At 47.3% G+C, this 20,700-nt stretch overlaps 1 protein-coding gene across 1 annotated transcript; it reads left to right on the top strand.

Annotated features, from left to right (window-relative positions):
* Window positions 1-1,402: 1,402 nt before the first annotated feature.
* On the top strand, window positions 1,403-10,214 carry AKAP1 (A-kinase anchoring protein 1; the record flags this gene model as incomplete). Its single annotated transcript, XM_080630256.1, has 10 exons — window positions 1,403-2,999; window positions 4,952-5,085; window positions 5,463-5,589; window positions 6,048-6,178; window positions 6,964-7,141; window positions 7,597-7,747; window positions 8,379-8,446; window positions 9,371-9,444; window positions 9,881-9,946; window positions 10,091-10,214. The coding sequence occupies 10 exons, from the start codon at window positions 1,403-1,405 to the stop codon at window positions 10,148-10,150; spliced, it is 2,586 nt and encodes an 861-aa protein (XP_080486382.1). The 3' UTR covers window positions 10,151-10,214.
* Between the last annotated feature and the right edge of the window lie 10,486 nt (window positions 10,215-20,700).

Raw genomic sequence — 20,700 nt, 5'->3', positions numbered from 1 at the left:
CTGAGCTTTGATTTGGGGTTGAGCAAGACATTTTCTAGTCCCTGTTCCTGCTGTTCGTTTATTTACTTGCCTTGACCAGGTTGGACTTGGAGCAACTTTCTCTAGTGGAAAGTGTCCCTGCCCATGGCAGGGGTTTGGAACTGGATGAGCTTTAAGGCCCCTTCCAACCCAAACCATTCTGTGACTTTATGACTGTATGACTCTGCAGCAAGCAGTACAGAAGCCAGGCTGGTGTCTGAGATAGCTTGGATGAAATTGTGTGTTTGTTCCTGTGGGATAGGAGATTGTGGCTGGAGGAGGTGAGAAATCTGGAGTGTATATTACATGCTCCAGGTCTTGGATGCTCGGTTTGGGTCTGAGGGAGGCATGGTTTTGTCCTTAGCTAAAGTGTAATCAGCTGCTGGGAAAATCAAGGCCCTGAAGGAGGTATCTGGAAGCAGGCTTGCTCTGATAACAAAAGGTGTTTTCTGGTTGAGACAGACTAAGCATAGTTGAGAGACTGACTTGATTGTCTCGTCTTTTTATACTTCTTTCTACTTCTGAAGAGGAACTAGATAATACTGTTTTCCAGTGGGTGGTTCCCATCCCTAGGATTTTATCTCCTGAAAACAATCTTTGTCTTTGTTGCTTACTGGTGAAAGTCTTTGGGCCTGTTTGGAGAAAAGCCTGTTGTGTGTAAGCATTGTCAGACACGTGGGTTCTGCTTTCATTCCTGCCCAGTGAAAATATAAACTGAGTGTCCTTTGCACTCTTTGTTCTGGGGATGTGGGGAACTTCAGCTCTGTGTGCCAGCTGTAGGCTTGCCTGAAGGAAATAGAAAGGCCTCTCAGCCCTGCCTCATATAACCTAGATGAGGCTTGTAGATGGAGGAGCATGGCTGGGACATGAGTCCCAGTAGTGTCCAGGCAGGGAAGGGTTCACACGCTTTCTGGAGTAAAAGAGAAAGCTTTCAGCTCAGAAGTCAGAGTAGCAGCTGTCCATGTAGGAAATGTAATGTGGAATAAACTGGTGGTCCAGCAATGCTATGAACCCAGCCTGCTGCTGGAGAGACTGCAGCGCTGGATGCTGTCCCTGTGTGTAGCAAAGGGGAGGCAGGGGAAAGAAGATGAAATGGGTTTGAGTGAAAAGGAGGGTTAAGGTGAAACTGATGACTGTAATGGGGAGAAATGTCCAGAGATCCCTGGTCTTAGGTAAGGTTAGGTCTTAGGAAAGGATCTTGTTCTGTGGTCTCTTGTAGAGCAGAGATGTGAATTTAAAAAGCAAATGGAAAACAAGCCTGTTCATACTACTAGAGATACCTCAAGGCATTTATGAAACTTTAGTCTTCCTGTTCCCTTTCCTGTGGCTATTGTAACATGTTTTCTGTTTCTCCTTCTAGGTATAACTGCTGAGACTTTCTAAAATGCCGTTATGCTTCCGGAATCACGTCACGTATGCCGTACCTGGAGTGCTGGCACTTCTTGGGTGCTGGTGGATTTATTCCCATAGAAAAAAGCATGGAACCTATCAAGATGAAGAATCAGTAGCTGCTGAAGAGCAGCAGGAAGAAGTGACAGAGCAGGATTCAGCACCAGGAACAGAACCATGTGTTCCTCAAAGACAGCTCTCCTTGCTGGAAGAGGAACACGCAGAGAACAAAACCTCGACCTCCCTGCTGACAGCAGGGTTGATGATGCCCTCTGTTATGTGTCACACTGATGAGAGGCTGGATCTCTCACCAGACTTGCCAGTAACAACAAATCAGCCCAGCACCCTTGAGAACGACAGTGAAAAACTAGAAGAAACGGGATCTCAAGACAAAAAGAGTGTCCCTGCTTATGTTTCTCTCCCTTGGGAGTCTGCCTGTTCAGAGCAGCCAGGGGAAGAAGACGTGTCCAGGTCAATTGCCAGTACTGTACCTGTGTGCCAGGAGGAGGAGGACACACAGCCAAAAGGAGATGAATTGAGAAGAGAGAAGATTAGAGGAGTGGGTTTGTGCAAGGAAGACATTGAGAAAATTGAGCAAGTGACAATACAGATTGTTTCCAAGGTCATTTTGGCAGCAACTGAGGAAGTGCTGTCGGGTGCTGCAAGTGATGGGTCCACTCAGATCTGCCAGGCTGCTGCCAGTCGAGTTGAGACACCTCTGGAGATGGCAAGTGTCGTTTCCTCTGATCAGATGCTTGCAGAGGAAGCTCCAGTAGCCAGTGAGAATGCTAGGAGTGATGCTGTGGTACCAACATCCCTGCAGGCAGAGGAACAGGGTCAGAATGTGACACGTTCAAGCTGTTTAACACGTGGCTGTTCATCCAGCCCTGAAGAGGGAGACACAAAAGACTGTTGGAAGAAGAACCCTGTACGCAGTGAGGGAGTGCTGCCTGCTCCTGCAGGTGATGGGTCCACTCAGCTCTGCCAGGCTGCTGCTAGCCAAGCTGAGACACCTCTGGAGATGGCAAGTGCTGTTTCCAGTGATCAGACACTTGCAGAGAAAGCTCCGGTAGCTGATATGAACACTGCTGGAACGAATGATGCTGTGGTCCTGACATCCCCACAGACAGAGGAACAGGATCAGGATGTTACATGTTCAAGCTGTTTAACACAAAGCCCCATTGAGGGAGCCACAACAGACTGTCAGATGAAGACCCCTGTGTGCAGTGAGTCCCGAGGAGGTGGTCGGACTCCTGTGGGAAACCACAAAGGTTCTCCAGAAAAGGCGCCTTTGGTTAGGGAGGGCTCTGCATGCAGCACATCCACATGTGAAGGTGGGGCATGTGTGCAGGGCCCGCTGCAGAGCACAGTGCTGGCTGTTGCATCAGGCCAGCATTCAGAGTTACGGAGTTTATCTGCAACCCCAGACACAAGTGCTGGGCAGAGCTCCGGCCCAAGTGAAACTCAACCTACTCTGAAGCTGCCTGAAGACAATGAAGTGCCATACAGCAATGGAGTACTGCGAGAGGATGGTCCAGACCTGTGTAATGAGTGTAGCAAGGCACCAGGAATAGATGGAGACTGCCCACAAGGTAAGCGATTTGCAAATGCTCTTACACACACAGAGTGAACAAGCATTTTATGTGCTGTAACCCTCCTGCTTCAGGACATGTGCAGGTAAATCTTCATGTTTAATTTCCCCAGGAAATGACTATTTAGCCCTCAGGTGCAGGTGGGTCTGCATTTGCTCTCAGAATTCGTATCTCTGTAGGATCCAGTGTTAGCTGATTGATCTTCAGGGTATACTGCAAAGGGGTGAACAGGTTAGTCCTCATTCAGCGCAAAGCTTCTTGTCTAAAGCTGAGCACGTACTTGAGTAGCCCAGTGAAATGGACTGTGTCTGGATGGAGGCCAGGCTGCTGAACACCTTGCTGGTTTGAAACCTGCTCATCCCAATGGTTTCTGCTTCAGTTTCAGCAGCCTCTAGCAAACCCTGGGCTCTTCTCTGTGTCTGTGAGCTGCTGCTGTAAGGGTCCATGAGACAGGTTTCTGAGGTGCTGCTGGATGAACCTGGGAAGTGCTCTCATGAACTGTGATAAGATCAGTTGGTTGCAGACCAATTACCCTGAGGCCTTTTTACTTGGAAGGGAAGGTACATGCCAAGAAATCCCAACAGGGAACAGTGGTCATGGAGTTTCCCCATCTGTTTGTGTTGCTTTTGTCTTCTAGATCCTGGATGAGGTGTGTGTGGCAGAATGCAAAGCTCTCTGAGCAAGTGTTAACCTGTGTGACCTTGGGATGGATGTTAAAGTCCTTTATAAGACCCTGTGGTGCCAACAGCCCTTAATGACAGGGTGCCTTTTGTAATTGCTGCAGAGTAGTTGGAAGGCTGCTTGTTGCAGGGCATATGGACTGAGTTTGCCAACAAGTAAGGATTAAACCCACAGAACGTTTTCTGTAGTGAGAGTCACTGTAGGAAGATGATAGGTTTGCCTTGTTGTGAATGCTGGTGTGGCAAAAGGTACAAATGTGTTGTGGAGCCTGGTGTTGATGAGCTGAGATCTCGGCACCCAGACAGCAGATGAGCAGGGAGAGGGGTCAGAGCAGGGTGCTAATGTGGGATCAGAGGTCACACAGCTGACCCTCACACCCAGGCTTTGAGGCTTCCATCCCCATCCTTGCCTTTCCAGGCATCTGTGCTGTGTTCCTGGTTAAGATGTGGCAAATGTGAAGCAGGTGTTTGGTTTATTTTTCTCTTTGGTCCTGCTCTGGATGGCCTGAATACTTGCAGGCAAGTGAGGGTCTTCATGCTTCTGCTTGGTAATCTGAAGGAAGGATCAGCCATGTGTCACGCTCATTGTATCTGGGATGTGACCAGGAGGAAGATGTTCGAGTTTGCCCCCCTCCCAAGTAGAAACGTTCCTGGTATCAGCTGATGGTTTGGGAAGAAGCTGTAGCTTGCCTCTGGCACCTTGCTTCTTCAGGCATATGACAGATTTGGGCAAGAGGCAGTCCCCTACCACCACTAGCAGTGGACCACCCCTGGCACTCAGGTCGCTGTGCACCATCTGCTGGGGCAGGAGTGTAATGTCAGCACAAAGAGCAGATGAACAGGTTGCACATCCCTCCTTGCCTGCTAAACTCCCCGTGAGGAGCCCTGCCCAGGCCATGGGTAGAATGCAGGATTCCTTGGGCAGCAGCAGGCTCTCATTCAGCTTTTGGTAACTTTGACTTTTAGTGTCTTTGTCTCAGCCACTGTGTAAGAGGTCACTGTGTTTGAAGGATGATGGCTCAAGTTGGGCTGCTTCCTGTTGCATTCCCAGAGCTGTGCAGGCTTTTCTCTAAGAATAAAAGCTTTCAGTAGGCTGCATGTGATGGGAACCCTTTCTGACACACTGGAGAACCCGATACAGGAACACCCTGAGTGAATGCATGAGAACAACTCTATGTAACCTCTCTATGAAATGATGTCTTTTCATGGCCTTGTGCCTGGGAGCTGGACTGGGGGGTTGTCTGAATGCTGATACATGTGCATGTCTTGCAGGATTGGATGAATATGGCACGGATTTTGTGAACAGTGGCTGTGCCATGAAGAAGACAGTGTCTCAGCAGAACACTAAGATAGGGAAAGAAGCCAGCAAGTGCGACCACGTCATCTGGGAAATAGAAGTCCCAAAGGTAAGCAACTGCTGGCCTGCTCCTGCATCCTGCCCTGCCCTACACAGCCATCTTCTGGCTCTTCCTGTCCTGCACTGGCTTGGTGCTGTCCCAGGGACATTAACAACAGATGAGGGTTTAAGTGATTAGCTCCCCTTAGGACTCAGCAGGAGGGAAGAGCCAGGACAAACTGTAAACAGGAGGCACTCAAGGCTGTTGCACTCATTTTTCCTCATGATCTTCCACTTCAATCTGTTGGTCTGATGCTTTGAAAGCATTCAGAAGCTTTTGAGGGTGCACAGTTATTAAGAGCAGGTGATGAAATAAGCTGCGGAGAAGAGTGTTGTTTGATCAATATTTCTCTTGCTGACTGTTGCTTTCTTGTCCCTTTCGTAAAGGAATTAGTTGGCCGCTTGATCGGCAGACAAGGAAAATTTATGAGCTTCCTGAGGCAGAAATCTGGTGCCAAAATCTATGTCTCGACAAAGCCTTATTTCCAAGACTCCCAGGTCTGTCACATTGAAGGTAAGTGGAAAGTCTCTTAATTCATTGTCTAATATGATTCTATGTACCTTGGGGGCCTTAATTAGATGGGCAAGGAGTTTAAACAGGGTTAGTGCCTCTTAGTCCAGTGCTTTACAAAGCTGTCTGTTCAGTGCTGTTACAGTAGAGGTCTGTGCCAGGTCACCTGTGCCTTGGCATGTGAGCCCTCTGTTCTAGAGCTGAGAATGTGTTTCAATGTCTTCATCTGCTGTAGTTTAACCAACACCATTTGTAGGATCACTTTGGGCCTACAGGAGGAGCTATGGGATGTGTATGAGCTCGTGTTGGTCTCGTATCAGGTTACATGGCCAATCTGCTAAAACTTAAGTTGTTGCTGTAGTGCAGAAGGCTTCTGGTAGCTATACTGGTTCATGTGGCAAGGCTGGGGTTGTCCTCACCAAATCCGTGCTACAGACCTTCTGTGGGACTTTGTCTTCCAGGTTTCCCACATCAAGTAGAAAAAGTACTGAGCCTGATTGGCATGAAGTTCAAGGAGCTGTGTCTCGCCAACGTCCACGGTCTACCTCCACCAGCACCACTGACGCTTCATTCCCTCCTTATGACTGCCTGGGTGAGTCCCAGCTTGGTGGCTATGCTGATGTCAGGGTGGAAGGCTGTTGCTGGTCACTGCCATTGTAGGATGCTGTATCCGTGTGGCTGGCTCACAGATGCCCTCAAACCCAGTTTGATTTTGTGTGGCTGGTTGTTGTTGTCCAGCTGATTGAACTGTTAATAGATCAGGTTTATCTACCTGTTCTTCCACTACTGTTCCCATTGTGCCTGTAGTAACTGTTTCCTTGGATGTGAAGATAGGCTTTATTCTGGAGAATTGAATTTATGCTGGGAAATTAAAGGCATTTTGGATGTATTCCAAGCACAGTAATGCTCGGAAGCTGCCCGGCACAGTGGCTCTCTAGCAGCCAGGGCAAATGACTTCGAAAATGAGGCCTCTGTGACAAATCTTGGACAATCCCTGTGAAGATTACCTTGATGTTTAAAACCTCCATGGGCAGGGAATCCTGGCAAGTTGCACAGCGTTGATAGTGCAGCATGGCTTGACCCATCATTCCTGACTCTGCTCACTGATCTCTTGGGTAAATAAGTCTTGCAGCTGCTCTGTGCTGATAGTCTTTTTGGGTACAAGATGGACCCCAGCCCAAGTCTGATTTCCTTGAGAACAGCACGCAGTTAACAATGGGTAGCCTTCTGCTCCTGATCCAAAGCAGTCTTTAGAAGTGAAATACTACAGTGCCGTGGCTGTAAGCCTCAGGAGGTGCTGGTGGAACAAGGAATTGCTGTGAATGAAGCTTGAGTTGCAGTGAACACTAATGAGAGCTTCTTTTCTCCACACGACAGCTCTTCCTTCCGGATGGAGTCACTGTGGAGGTGGTTGTGGCTCACCAAGTCGATGCAGGGCACATGTTCCTGCAGCAGCACACTCACCCCACTTTCCATGTCCTGAGGAGCCTTGACCAGCAGATGTGCATCTGCTACTCTCAACCTGAAATTCCAACCCTGCCAACTCCAGTAGAAGGCAAGTAACTTGACCGTTCAGTTGAGAAACTTCGAGGGTCATGTGAAATCCTGCTGCCTTGAGTTAGGCTTGGGAGGTTTCCCAGTGCGTGAGATGTGATAGTTTGTTTGTTATTCCATTTATTTGGGCTTTTTTTAATACATAAAGCACAAGGCGTTGCTCTGTTCTTCCTTACCCCACTCATCCCTGAATACTTCTCCAGCCACTTAGTTGCATATTGAAATTCAGAAGGAGATAAGGCAGTCTTGGGTTATTTCTTATCTACCTGGCACCTGGTATATTTTTGCTGACTAAGTGTGGAGCTACTCCCACATCTTCATAGTGTCACTGTCTGTACATGGTCTAAAGTGGAGGGTGCATCACATGGAAAGGAGTTACTAGTCATAACTGATGCCTGAAATGCTGATTTCTGGAAATCCACTGAGCTTTCTTCTCTGTACCCTTATGTTCTGCAGTTGGTATTATCTGCGCGGCTCCAGGCCTGGATGGGGCATGGCTACGGGCTCAAGTTATCAGTTACTTTGAAGAGACCAGTGAAGTGGAACTCAGATATGTGGACTATGGAGGATATGACAAAGTGAAGGTCGACACACTCAGACAAATCAGGTCTCTAGCTCCTCTTCCATGGCCTGAGGCCATATCTGGCTTGAATCTTCTTCAGAGGCATCTGTATTGTTTGAATTATTCTAGGTTTTTCCACAGCTGAAGTGGGAATTGGTAGAAAGGTTTGTCTCAGCAGCAGGGATGGGTTCCCTGGCAGCACAGCAAGCTCTTGCAAGGCTTTACTGAAGGGGAGGGAAGAAGAAATTGTGACTTCTGTCACTTCAGCATGGCAGCTGAGCAAAAGGATGCCTTTGGGAGGCCCCAAGGTGTAGTTAGTTGCTGAGCTAGGAATAAGATTGGGATTCTCTATGCTTCAGCCCCACTGTCTGGGAGAGCTGTATTGGATGAGGGTTTTCTTACACAAGTCCATTAAATACTTGCTTGTGCCTAGAGGTGGGAGGAAAGCAGTCAAGCTTCCATGGTGCAGGTGGCTTTTGCTTGGAGCCCAGTCCAACCTGGCATGCTCATCAGACAATAGACTGCTGCTGCTTATGTTGCTGGGAGGTTGTTTTTGACTGTCATCAATTTTAAACTAAATCCCTGTTACAGCAGTTGATTAATCAATGTCACCTGAAAGAACACAGGAGTGACTTAAAGCCCTGTTCTTATTCTGATGGATTCTCTTTTCTTTAAGGTCTGACTTTTTATCGCTGCCTTTCCAAGGAGCAGAAGTTTTACTGGACAATGTGGTGCCTCTTCCAGGTAATGGAGCTCCTGACAAGTACTATTGGCGGTCCTACTGCAGTGTCAGTGGGTGCCAGCGGTGAGCAAGCAATGATTTTGCCTGAACCTGCCCTCTCCTATTGCAAGCACAGCTCTGATGTGACTAGAGCAAGGACTGGAAAAAATGAATGTTATTCTTCTAAATGTGCTAGCATGGCAGAACCTGTCAGACTCCAGGGGAAAGATGATAAATGTCCAGGCTTTTTCCTGCTTGGAGGAGAGAGTGAATTACTCTCCTAAAGAGCAAGTCGGCAGGGCTGGCAGTGTAGTAAGTGAAGTAGCTGTAACTACTCTGCCACCTTCTGTCATAAAGTAGCTGTAAATGCGAACTTAGTTTTAATGTGTTAAACCAATATCTGATACTTTCCTACTAAAGTGACTGATGTGTATGGTTCTGTGTTCAAAATGCTACCTGTGTTCAAAATACTCAAGCCCTGGCAGAGTGTCACAGTGGTAGAGATGCCTGATGTCTGGGGGCCTAAAAAGCTGCCTTGTACGGAAGGGGTTTCTGTAGGAGCTGGGGGTCAGGCGGGTCAGTAGTGTCTTCAGGGTCAGTCAAGTCCTGAGGCCCTTGAGCTTAGTTTATTAAAGATCAAAATACTAATGACAGCTCAAAGGTACTGCAGATACGCACTTTTCTATCTTTAAAGCCTCCTAATTCATCAGCCACTTAAATTCGTATTAACTTAGCTAGTGGCTTTAGAAAGCACTTCGTTCTTCCCTTCAGCAACCCAGCAGGCATAATGCTTGTGTGATCTCCAGCTTAATAGACTGGTTTCAGCAACAGTGGGTGAGGATTCAGTGGCCTAATGGATGTAGGAGGTCAGGCAGGATGAGCTTAATAGTCCCTTCTGACCTTTGAAGCCTGTGACTCTCATTTGTTTTCTCCTGCTCTTCCCCAAGATGAGGATCACTTCTCCCCTGAAGCTGACGCGGCTGTTGGCGAGATGACCAGAGGCGCAGTCCTTGTGGCGCAGGTACGTGGAGCTGTTGGGAAAAGTCTTGTTGCTGATGGTGCTGCTGCTGTGACTCTGTGCACCCCCCATCCTGTGTGTGTGTGTGTGTGTGTGTGAAAACAGACAACAAAGCCAGAGCCTGGAAGTCTGGCTGCTGGGCAGGGTCTTGCTGAGAACTTCCTGGTGTAGCATCAGTTACCGCTCAGGGCTGTGTGGCTGGGAAGGGATGAGTATTCCCTCTTGTGGGTGATGTGGGCAGAAAGCCAGGGTATGGATTTGAGTGATGAAAGTGAACTTGCCCACAGGGTGTTCCAGCTGCTGCCTGGTGGCAGGAGCTACATTTCCTCCAGCCTACACATAGGAAGGGGTATCTGATAGGGAGTGAATGATGCTGGCCTTGCATCCTTCATGGCTCACACCAGAACTGCTGCCCACTCTGGTTTTTCTGTGTTTCCAGGTCACAAATTATGACAGTGCAACAGGACTGCCACTGATACAGCTGTGGAACTTGACGGGCGATGAGGTGCGTGTATTGACACACCTATTTTGTTGGAGTTGATGCTAATGCAGGCTTTCTGTTGTTGATTAGGAACTTGCTGATTGGTTTTTCTCTAGTGGGTTGTTCACCTTTCTACTTTTTGTTTTCTTTCTTTTCACCTCCCTTTAGGTGGTGTCCATAAACAGAACTCTGGTGGAAAGAGGCCTTGCTCGGTGGCTTGACTACTAGCAATGTCCTACCATTTCCCTAGAAACACATACCTCATCTTGGTGAAAGGCGGGGTTATTAAAAGCCATAATGACAAATACTGTAGCTTTAAAGCAAAAAATCGTCTCTGGCCTCTATTCAAAAGCTGAATGGGAAAAACCTTAAAACCTTACGGCTCGTTCGAAGGTAGCAAATGCCCTTTAAGCTGTGGTTGTTCCCCATGTATAATACCCATGAACTTAGTGTCTGCTTTTCCTTCAAAGTTACATTGGTTGTCCTTTTTTAACAGGCTCTGCCTATGAAATTAATGAATGTGATTAAGGAATTTAATGTTCAGTTATGGATTTCTCTGTATTGTGCCACTAACCTGCATAAACAATATTCATCTTGTGTCTTCCTTATGCCAGGAGGTAGATGAATTGCATTCGTTGCACTTACTGTGGCACATGTCTCACTGCAATCATGGTTTTTAGGCTTGATACGCTTAAGGAAGAAAGCTGCTCTGTGCAGATGCTTGAAGGCAGGATGTGTTACCACTACAATTTTTTCTCTGAAATGATGTGTATTTAAAGAAAAAAACTGATTGCCAAGCCCAATTGTAGTTTATATTTTTCTAGCTGTGCAAGTCTGTAAATATATATAAAAAACCCCAACACTGTAATATTTTGTACAAGAAAAACACTGGAAACAAAGGGAACTTTACAGAAACTTTTTCACACCAAAATGTTCTCTGTAGGTAGAACTGGTTTGGGGAGTGCATTAGGGTAGCCAACATTGGAGCATCTGAATGTTGGGAGTGTTTCAGCTCTGCTGTATAGAGGATTAGGATTCCCTTAGGTTGCTGTCTGGTTGGAATTGTCATCACTGCGTTCTTTCCTATGTTGCTGTACAGTTCTGTTTAAAAAGAAAGTAATAACTTGGCATTAAAGCTGCAGTGGTGTTCTTCTCTCTTTCCTTTTATTTTTCTTTTTTCTCCTTTTGAGATTTCTATGACATATTTAAAATTCTGTTCAAATAATTTAAGCTGACTTAATACTCTTTAAACACATGGCCTCTAATGTATATCATGTTAGGTATGTACTGAGCTGGGATTTATGGCTGGCAGAGAAGATACTTGCCAGGAAGAGGTTGATGTAGTCAGTCCTCAGAAGCTTTTTCAGGTGGATTCAAGTATGTCTTTGCATCCTATGAGCTAACATGTCAGTGTTTGGGTAGTTCCCTACAAAAGCATTTGGTCCAGCCCTTCTGATATGATATGGTTATATCTCTTTCTTTTGAGTTCTCTTCAGTGCTTATGATTTGACGTTCATGTTTGCAGTAACATCCAGTGAAAACTCAATTTGGTAACTAAGTGAAATCTATAAAACACGTATTATCTTGGAATGTTTCTTTCCATTTCAATTAAAGCTCAAATTTTAAGCTGTCTTAATCAAACTGTGATGACTAAGAGCCTTCATTTCCTGACCTCTTGTGATGTAGGGTTGGGAAGGGAGCTTAATGGGGTAAGCAGGTGAGATCAGACCCTGATCCTGGCTTTGCAAGAGATGCAGAAAGGTCAAGCTTCAAATCTCCGGGGCTTCATTTTACTTCCAGCTGAAACCTAGGTTTATTTTTTATGATGAATTACTTATTAGAAAGCCTTAGTCTGAGCACTGGTACTCAAGGCTGTTGGGACTGTTACATATTTGTGGAATTAACTTACTCTGGATTCAGGGTGTCCCTTTTGTCACACTTGTGCGTTGAAAAGAGAAACTTGGGAGTCTGTTTCTGTTGTGCAGGCTGTGAAATCCCCTCTTTAAAATGATGACAGGTTTCTTGTTGAAGCCAAGTAGTGCAATGATGTCAACAGTTTGTCCTTGCTCTCAGTACTCAAGGTATTTGAGCACCTTGCAACTGGAAAAGTCTGTTCTTGCAGTAAGCTGGATTCACACTCCCTGTGTGGAAAAGGGAGGGCATGGGCTGGACTGGCCACACTGGGGCTTCATGGAACCACGTGCATTAAACACAAGTTACTGCAACAAGACAAAAAGAATTGAGGAGGAACAATCACACAATCCTTTTGATGCTGTGAGCTTGAACCTGCCAGTGCTGGCACTGCTTTTGCACTTCTGGAGCCGTGGTGCATCCTCCTGCTGTTGGCATGTCTGGTGGTGGGAGCGCTCCACGTTCTCACAAGTAAAGGAGCAGTTTTCTAAGCAGGGTATTAGCAGGAAACGCACAGAACAGGCAAGTCTGGAAATCCTTACAGGACCTGCGACCACCCAAGTTCAGCTCCACCAAAAGCAGGAGGCTCACAAGTTGAGGATGAAGCCAGACAAGCTTTATACCTGATGCGTGTCTGTTCCTGAGAAGCTCTGGATGTTCTCTGCAGGCTGAGGAAACTCTGTTATGTTTTGCTAAAAGAATAAAAAAAGTTGAAAAAGTGTTTCCTGTTTGTTTTCTGAATTGCCTGGAAGCATCCTTGGCTAATCCATCATCCTGAGACCATGGAAAAGTGAGTAATGGCCCCTGCTTTGGCTTGTCTATGCTGCTTGCGAGTTTATAGACTTCTCTGTCATCTGTCTCTGTTCCAGGCTGAAGCATCTGAGGTGTTTAGCAACTTGGGTTGGAGCTAGTGGATGCCATACCTCCTCCCTGACACCCAGCCTGCACTTTCCTAGCCCTGTAGAGCTTTTCCTGAGGTGAATGCATGCCAGAAGCTTTCCTTCTTTTGCTGAATCGAGTAGAAAAGCTACTGCAGATTCCGAGGTGAGTATTTTGGTGTCTAAAACCAGGGTTGGCTGTTTATGAAGGTGTTCTCCATCCTTGTGGAGAATTTATGAAGGTGTTCTCCATCCTTGTGGAGAGCAGGAGGTGACAGGAGTTGTGCTGTAGCTGTGACTGTGTAGCAAGGTTTCAGCCTTCCCCTAGGAGAGGGGAGAGGGGATCAAAGGGACTCACTGGTTTGTGTGGTTCGTGTCCCACCTTCAAAGCTCTATGTGTTGCTCCTTCCCCAGGAGGCCACTAGAGTTTGGTGGTCTTGTTTCAAGCATGAGAACAGGGACCCTCAGCTCCTGAGCCGAGGTGGGTGAGCAAAGCGTGGCGCTCATTGCCTGTCCCATGTTGGAGCACTGGGAGCAGTGGGAGAGCAGCAGATGGCACTCGAACCTCAGCTGAGCATCGCTGCTGGCCGCTGCTCTGGGTGGTTTCCGCAATCGAAGCGCAGCTGTTCCGGCTCCCAGTCCTTGAAGGAATATGTGTAATCTTGAGCCATAAGATGTGGCTATAGGACCTTGATTTACATGCTTGGGATGTTCTTCTCTGCTTGCAGGTCCAGATTGTATCTCTGCTTGTGCCGATTCGTCCTTACACAGTGTCTGGACTTGAGATGATAACAAAAAAGTGTTCCTTTTCCCTTGCAGAGACTGACCCCTGATTTGGTTGGGTTTTCCTCCGGTGGCTGTGCCTTTCTGCATACAGCTACCCCAGAGCACAGAACCAAGATCACTTCTTCAATCAGATAATTTCTTTCCCACCCCCAACCAAACTGAAGTGAGCAAATTGTGCTCACGCTGAGAAATGGACTTGTAGATGTGGATACTGAAAAGCACAGCTCAGTGTGCTGTGCAAAGAGGCAACAGCCAGACAAGTACCAATGAGTCAGAAAAGGAAATTCCTGTTGAGATGCCGCAAAGATAGTGCATGAAGGTGTTTGTGTTTTGTTTAATTATAATAAATTCAAACCTTATTTTCATATTTCTAGGCCCATTTATATTTGAGACAGATCACAAACTGAGAGCATGACATTACTCTGACACAGGCAAACCCAGTGCTTTTAGGAGCCTTTAGGTAGGTGAAGGACGCTGTACATCACTATTGTAATCTCACTTTGTTTATTAAGACCCAACAGAAGTAATTCAAACCTGCTCCCACTGCTCAATGGCAGTGAGCACTGTGTACACCTGCTTGGATGTGAGCTTGTGTTGACAGGCACAGAGTATGGCAAACTGTAGGATGAATCATCTTGCAAAGAAGCCTGGCTCTAGCACAGATCTTAGTCAAACTGGGGACCTGTGGTGGTGTCCGTGCAGACACACGCATTTGAGGGCTCTTTTTTAGCTCCTGTAGTGCTCTGTGCTGCTCTGCTCCCTGTGTATTTGTGATTTTCCTCCCTTAGTTGGCTTTGCTTCATGTGAACTGGGCTGTTGTGTTCCCAGTGATGCTTCTGAAGCCTCTGGGGTGGGGGCTCATGGTCTGTGCCTGCTGCTTACTCAGGTTTTGCCCTTCAGCAAGACACCCAGGATGGGTTTGCCCAGGAACACCAAGGAACTTACCCTGTTCCCTGCTGGAACAGCCCAGCCTCCAGCTGTATGTGCCTGGACACCCCCCCCCCCCCTTATGGAAAATGAGGAGAAAAAGCTACTTCTGAGGCCCTAGCTCTATCGTGTGTGAGATCCATATAAATACATGGACTTCAGTTAGCAGCTTGACCTCTCTGGCACTGTTCTTGCTCTGCAGTGAAGAGGTGCACTCTTTTTCCACTCGTCTGACTCCTGTGTAATAGAAGGGCTAAATGCTTATTACCTTTCTGTAGCCTTTTCCAGTTGCCAATCAAATGTGTCTGGTTTGGAGTTTTGTTTTGTTTCTTTGTTGCTGTGACTATGCAGGATGCTCTATCTCACTGTAATTATGGTTCCATCATTGTCTTGGCATGGAAACATCTGCTGTCTCCCTGCGATCTCCACTTCTGTTTCTGTAGAGAATTTCATGGATCACGATGACCTTCTATTTTCCATAACATCTCATGCACCTCGGCTGTTTGTCTTGTGATACCCTGCCTCTCCATCTACTTCTTTTTCCTATCAGCATCTCCACTGCATTCAGGATTTCAGCTCGTCTGGTTATCAAATCAATATCTCACTCACCATCTCCTCTGCATCACATCCACTGTAAGCGCAGCACCTTTGCACCTGACTGCCTGGGCTGTTTTCTCCTCTGAGCTCAATTCATCATCCAGCCCATGTCTAATATCTTTGTTCTTCTCATTTAACATCTTAAAGTTAATTTTCTCAGCCTTTTTCATTTGCATGATGTTGTACCCTCCGGCTGTGTGGGTTTGAGGCCGCTGCTCCTCCCGGCAGTGGTGTGCCCCAGGATGGATGGAGGATGTTGCCATTCAAGGTGAAGTCGCTGCTGGCTGCTTGTGACAAACTGCAGTGAAGTCGGAGCATGGCGAGGGTTGGAGCTGAAGGGCTGGAGAAATACAGGTTCAAGTACTGGGTTTGTGTGACCTTGTTTAAAGATCACAGGGTCCATGAGAGTGATGAACAGAGACACTTCAGTTTTTATTTCATTCTGGCACCTTTTATCACCAGGACTTTACTGGTATGCCTATTCTCTTAAAAAATATTCATAAGAAAAGTCAGTCCTGTATCTGCTGCAGAAGGGCCAATAAAACTCTTGAGAATGACAGGGTCTTAAATCGTAGAATCAGTTGGGTTGAAAAGACCTTTAAGATCAGAGAGTCCCACGTTGCCATACCCCAAAACCTTTGACCAGATCAACTTGAGGGAGTGAAATTCTCTTAAGTCCTGTTACCTCCTCCAGCACTCCTTGCTTTGTGCCCCATCTGTAAGATGCACATCCCAGTTCTCCACCTCCTCGTCCTGAGTCTCTCCTGGCAGCAGGAACCCCCCCATCCCACAGCTCCTCCATACAGCTTTAGCACCGTGGCCACCAGCCTGGCCCAGGGCGCTGGGTGATGCTGCAGCAAACCTAATCCTGAGAATATTAAAAGCACGTGTTGGGGGTTTTATTCACCCTCAACCCATGGTCTTTGTAAACTGAGCCAGGAATGTCCTATTCTTGAAAAGCTTTGGCCTCTGGAAGGTGTGACTGAGAAATGGCTCTCTATATGCTGGCAGAGGAGAGGGGTGTTGGTGGAGAGCAGAAGGCAGGGTGGAGGTTAATGAATCATGCAATAACTTCTTAGAAGGGTGGAAATTAAACTGTGCAGACATAGTTTTGTCCTCTTTCAGGAGCGTAGCTGTTTATGAAGGGATGATGTGTGTACTTTTTTTATACCATTTTAGAATATGCAGTGCTTGTGTATACTTGTATATAAGTAAGGCTGTAGAATCATAGGTGAAGGGACCTATTCATCCGAAAGGAGTTACGTGGCTGTCAGTGCCTATGTGTTTGGTCAGGGTTTGGCACACTGTGTCCTTGCCCAGGCAGAGCTGCCAGAGCATGGCAAGATGGCTGCATTCACATGGACCCAGCTGGAATTCCCTGCAAGCAGATGAAGCTGCACAAGCCTCTGCATGGAGAGATGCTGTGGTGTGAGGGATGCTGCGATGTGAGGGATGCTGCGGTGCGGGTGCTCCTCTGCTCCTTAGGAGGCTGCCTGGGAGGGCAACACCAGGCAGGTTGTAACACTGGACACGGGCTGGCTCTCTGGCAAAGGCAGGTACCTTCAGAACACGCTGGTGCTGGTTTCTGCCCTTCCCACACTGTGGCTGTGCTGCCTGTCTCTTGGGCAAATGGCTTAGCCCCTAAGCCTCAGTTAAACGGTGCGATAAGGCTTGTGCTTTTGTCTCTGTAAAGGGAAGGATGCTGTAGCTCCAAAACAGGGTTCAAATGCTGGGCCAAGTGTTGATCTGGAATGGGCTGAACTAGAGCAAACCAGACAGAAATCAACTAGGGAATAAACATTATAGGAAGTAATCTCCATCACTTCATGCTCCAGTGGCTTTGAAATAATTGGCTATTTCCTGGGCACATCCAGATGAGCTGATCAGTGTTCTCCCTGTTCCCTTTTCTGTACTTGTGCTCCCTTGGAGACCTGATTGTCCACTTCTCCCTTCCCCTTCACCTCTTGGCTCCCCCCCTCCCCTAAATTTCTACTGGAGTTTGTATTTCCCCCCCAGCAATGTCTCTGGAGAACCACAAATGTGTAATATGTGTCCCAACGCTTGTATTTCAATAGTGTGAAGCAAAGCACATCAGCACAGGCAATTTCCCATTCACCACATTATTGCTATTTAAAGCACAGAGGTATAAAGATGATTGGCAATCCAGCTCTCCCAGCACTGCTGGCTGCTGCTGCCTGCCAGATTGGGAGGGTTTAATGTTGGCTGCTCCATGCAGTCATTCCCTCACCTTTGACTTGCAGATTTCCTGGTGTTGAAATAGGGAAATCATTTTTGGTGGCAACAGGCACATTGCTTGCTGCTGAAAAGAAGGAATTATTAAGTATGTATACGTGTGTATATGCACAGCGCTTCCATCCATACAGGGGCTGGTCAGGTTTTCCAGCTGAGCAACCTTTCGCAGTTCCCAGCTTTGCAGATGTGTTTTACCTGAGGTTTCGGAGGGGAGAGGGGCTGGATGGGAGGTGAGAGATGGTTTCGTGTCTATTACTGTTATGGAAGAGGGAGGTGATCTATGAGGGCTTGCGGTTTTCCTTCTCTCCGGGCTCTAATAGGGCTCTCTGGCTGAGCTGAAGGGTGGTGGTGGTGTCAGTGCTGTTTACAGAGATGTGTTGCTCTGGGTTAATGTGCAGTGTGATTGAAGATTAGACCTTTATGAATTCCTGTTTAAGACGACCTTGCCCTGGTTATATTTAAGTATGAAGTGACAAACAATAGCTATTCTTACATGAAAATAAGACTTTGCCTTTACTGGAAATAGTGGCCTTGGAGGTGTTTTATTTATGCCATATAAAATCTCATGAATACAGCATAGGTGGGTAGGTTTTTCCTGATGTTGCTTGTTGAGGTCCATACTCCGTGCCCTGCTGGGAGGTGTTCTGTAGCCCCATTCCTGCCCATGGCTCCCAAACCACCTCCCTGTCCTGCTCTGCACTGCGCCACGCTGGCTGGAGCTGTTGTGCTGTGTTAACAGTGTTGGGGGACACGAGTGGCTCCCATCTGTGTTCCTTCACCCTGAGGTGCCTTTTCAGGGCTGGGTGTTGTCTCCATGCTGGTGATGCCGGCCTGGGTGAAGCAGTGTTGTTGGTGTGAGCAGAGCTGTTGTGGGTGCTCTGGGCTCACTGTGAGGGCTGTGGGAGAGCTGAGAGCTCCAGCAGGCTCCTGGGCTGGGAAAGGGAAGAGCTTTTGGGTGATCTTGGAGGAATGTTGGTCTCCTGCAGAGGCACAGACCATGCAGAGCCCTGGCAAAAGCTGCCTTTGGAGCCAGGGAGCCGGTGGCGGCACTTTGTCACCATATTTACACTTGCACTGGCCCAATGTGAAGCATTTGGCTCTCCTCCACTTGCGGAAGGGATTAGTTACTTCATAACATCCAGACAAGATAATCTCTCCAGTTTTGCCTGGAAGAAGTCCCTGACAAAGAGCAGCAAAGCTACACTAACGCCAGATGAAACAATAATTGAGTTTGCCTTCTTATTACTTTCTTGGCTAAGTTTGTGTTGGTTTTAATTTCATTTTTGTTGTTGTTGCTGTTGATACGGAACAGCTCAATACTGCCCCTGTATTGATTCGAACCAGCAGCATTATGTCTCTGGTAAACTGCAGCCACACAGGGAGCGGAGCATGAAGGGGAGGGAGGAGGAACTCCGGAAAGTTTGGAATGCTTCCATGCGGTTTGAAAAGAGAAAGGAATGGGAGTTGTTCTCCAGACACCTGAAAATGGTCCCACCGGTCCCAGCTGGGCACCCAGAAAGGAATAAACCCGAGGATCAAAGTAAATAATCCAAGTTTCCCAAAGTTCCTGAAAGCAATGAATGAAAAAGTACCGTCTGTCCTGAGCTTGCTCCTGCTGGTGGATGCTGGGGTGGCAAGAGGCTAACGCTATGTGACGAGTAATGCATCACCGGAGCAGTGCTGCTCTGATGATGCATTGCACTAATACATCATGGGAGCGGCAGAGCCCTAATGATGTATTACACCAAAGTGGCCTCACTCGGGAAGAAGGAGCCCAGGAGGCTCTGTCCACCCCAGCTGAGCACTGCACGAATCCTCCAAGTGTTTTCTTCCCTTTGAAATATCCTGATGGGACATGAAGGGCACAGCTGAGGGTGCTGAGGGGCCTCCAGGCCTGGTTCCCAGCTTGTGGAGATCTTGATGTGGAAAGGTGAAGCTGAAATGTTCCCAAGTGCCAGCTAAGCAAATGTCACCCTCTGGAGTGCCACCGTGCCTTTAGCCCAGCCTCCTCGAGCATCTTTGCACCAGCTCTGCTGGAATCATCAACAGCTCAAGTGCAGTGCCTGGTCCTGCAGCATACAGCAAGCAGCATCCGTACAGGAGGTTTTTCGCCAGTACCAACTTATCCCACCACTATTTTAAGGGTAATATAAGAGGCTGCCGTCAATCTTGGCCTCTGAGCAAGACCTGTCATCCTTATTTCCTTTCTCTGCTCGCTAAGTAATAGCCTCGTATATTTTTAAAGGGATTGTCCTTTGGGTTCTTTTTATTTGTCATTCGGTATCAAAGCTGTAAAGGTCACGTCCAGTCCTTCCCTTGCAGCTTCAAAGACCATGCGTTTATTTTAAACAAAGAGGAAAAACCCAGCAATTTCAGAAAACCACTCCACACCCAGGGACTAGGGAAAGCTCCAGGCATCAGCACCAAAGCTCAGTGATCCCAGCTCAGCTTAAGAGCAGCTTCATTTTGCTTAGCTAGAACTGGTTCACAAGCATGCTTACACTTAGAAATCACATCTCTGTAGTTGTGCCTGTTCAAAACCAAGGTACCAAACTCAAGTGTCGAATCCCCAGTTCTTATTTGAGTTAAATGTGGTGCCTATGGCAGTTTGATCTGGCTCAGGACGACACGCAATACCTCATCTGGCATTAAGTTAGAGGGGAGGGAGACAATGCCCCATCCAGCTGAGAGCCTTCGGTATGGAATTAGCTCATCCAAGTAAGTGGAATAAGTATGAAGTGGCAGAGTGACTTTTTAGAGGGTGCTGCTCCACATGGGATCACGGTGGTTCTTTATTTGGTGTCTGGAGCCTGAAAACCAGGTTTGCTGTGCTGTAAGGTGCGGCTTGCACAGGCTTTTATACATGGTTAAGCGTGGATGTGAGCTGCTGCACGGCAGGTGGATGATGCAGGAAAAGAAATGAAGGACCCAAAGCTCTGGATCTGGCTCAGGACCATAGGAAGCATCATTATAGATCCTATTGCCCAGAATCTCTTTCCTGAGGAAGCCTGTTCAAGTTCTTTGCATAGCTTGATCTTGACATCGATGAAAACTCCAGCTGAACTTCAGCCAAGAAGGGACAGGTACGTCAGCACCAGTTGCTTAATTGTGTTTGCATCCAAATTGCTGCAGTAGATCTTTGCTTCCTCGAAAGCGATTTTCTTCTGCTCTTTAATTCTGTGGAACAATATGAAAGACATGAATCTTCATGAAACTGCACTCCTAATGCAGCAGAGGCTGCACAGCGGTTGCAGGCTTTGCTTTTTATCACACAAAGTCCCGGGGGAAGTTCAAGGTAGGATCCTTGCATCTCAGCTCAGCAATCACAAAGAGGCAAATAAATAAAGCAGGAACTTGGCAAAGCCCTGATTCAGCAAAGGCACGAGCACAAGTTCAGCATTAAACTCTGCTGAAGATGATGTGGAG

The sequence above is a fragment of the Psittacula echo genome (genome assembly GCF_963264785.1).
Source record: "Psittacula echo genome assembly, chromosome: 15".
Classification (NCBI taxonomy): Eukaryota; Metazoa; Chordata; class Aves; order Psittaciformes; family Psittacidae; genus Psittacula; species Psittacula echo.
Note: the sequence above shows the minus strand (reverse complement) of the source record. Positions and strands in the feature narration are given on the sequence as shown.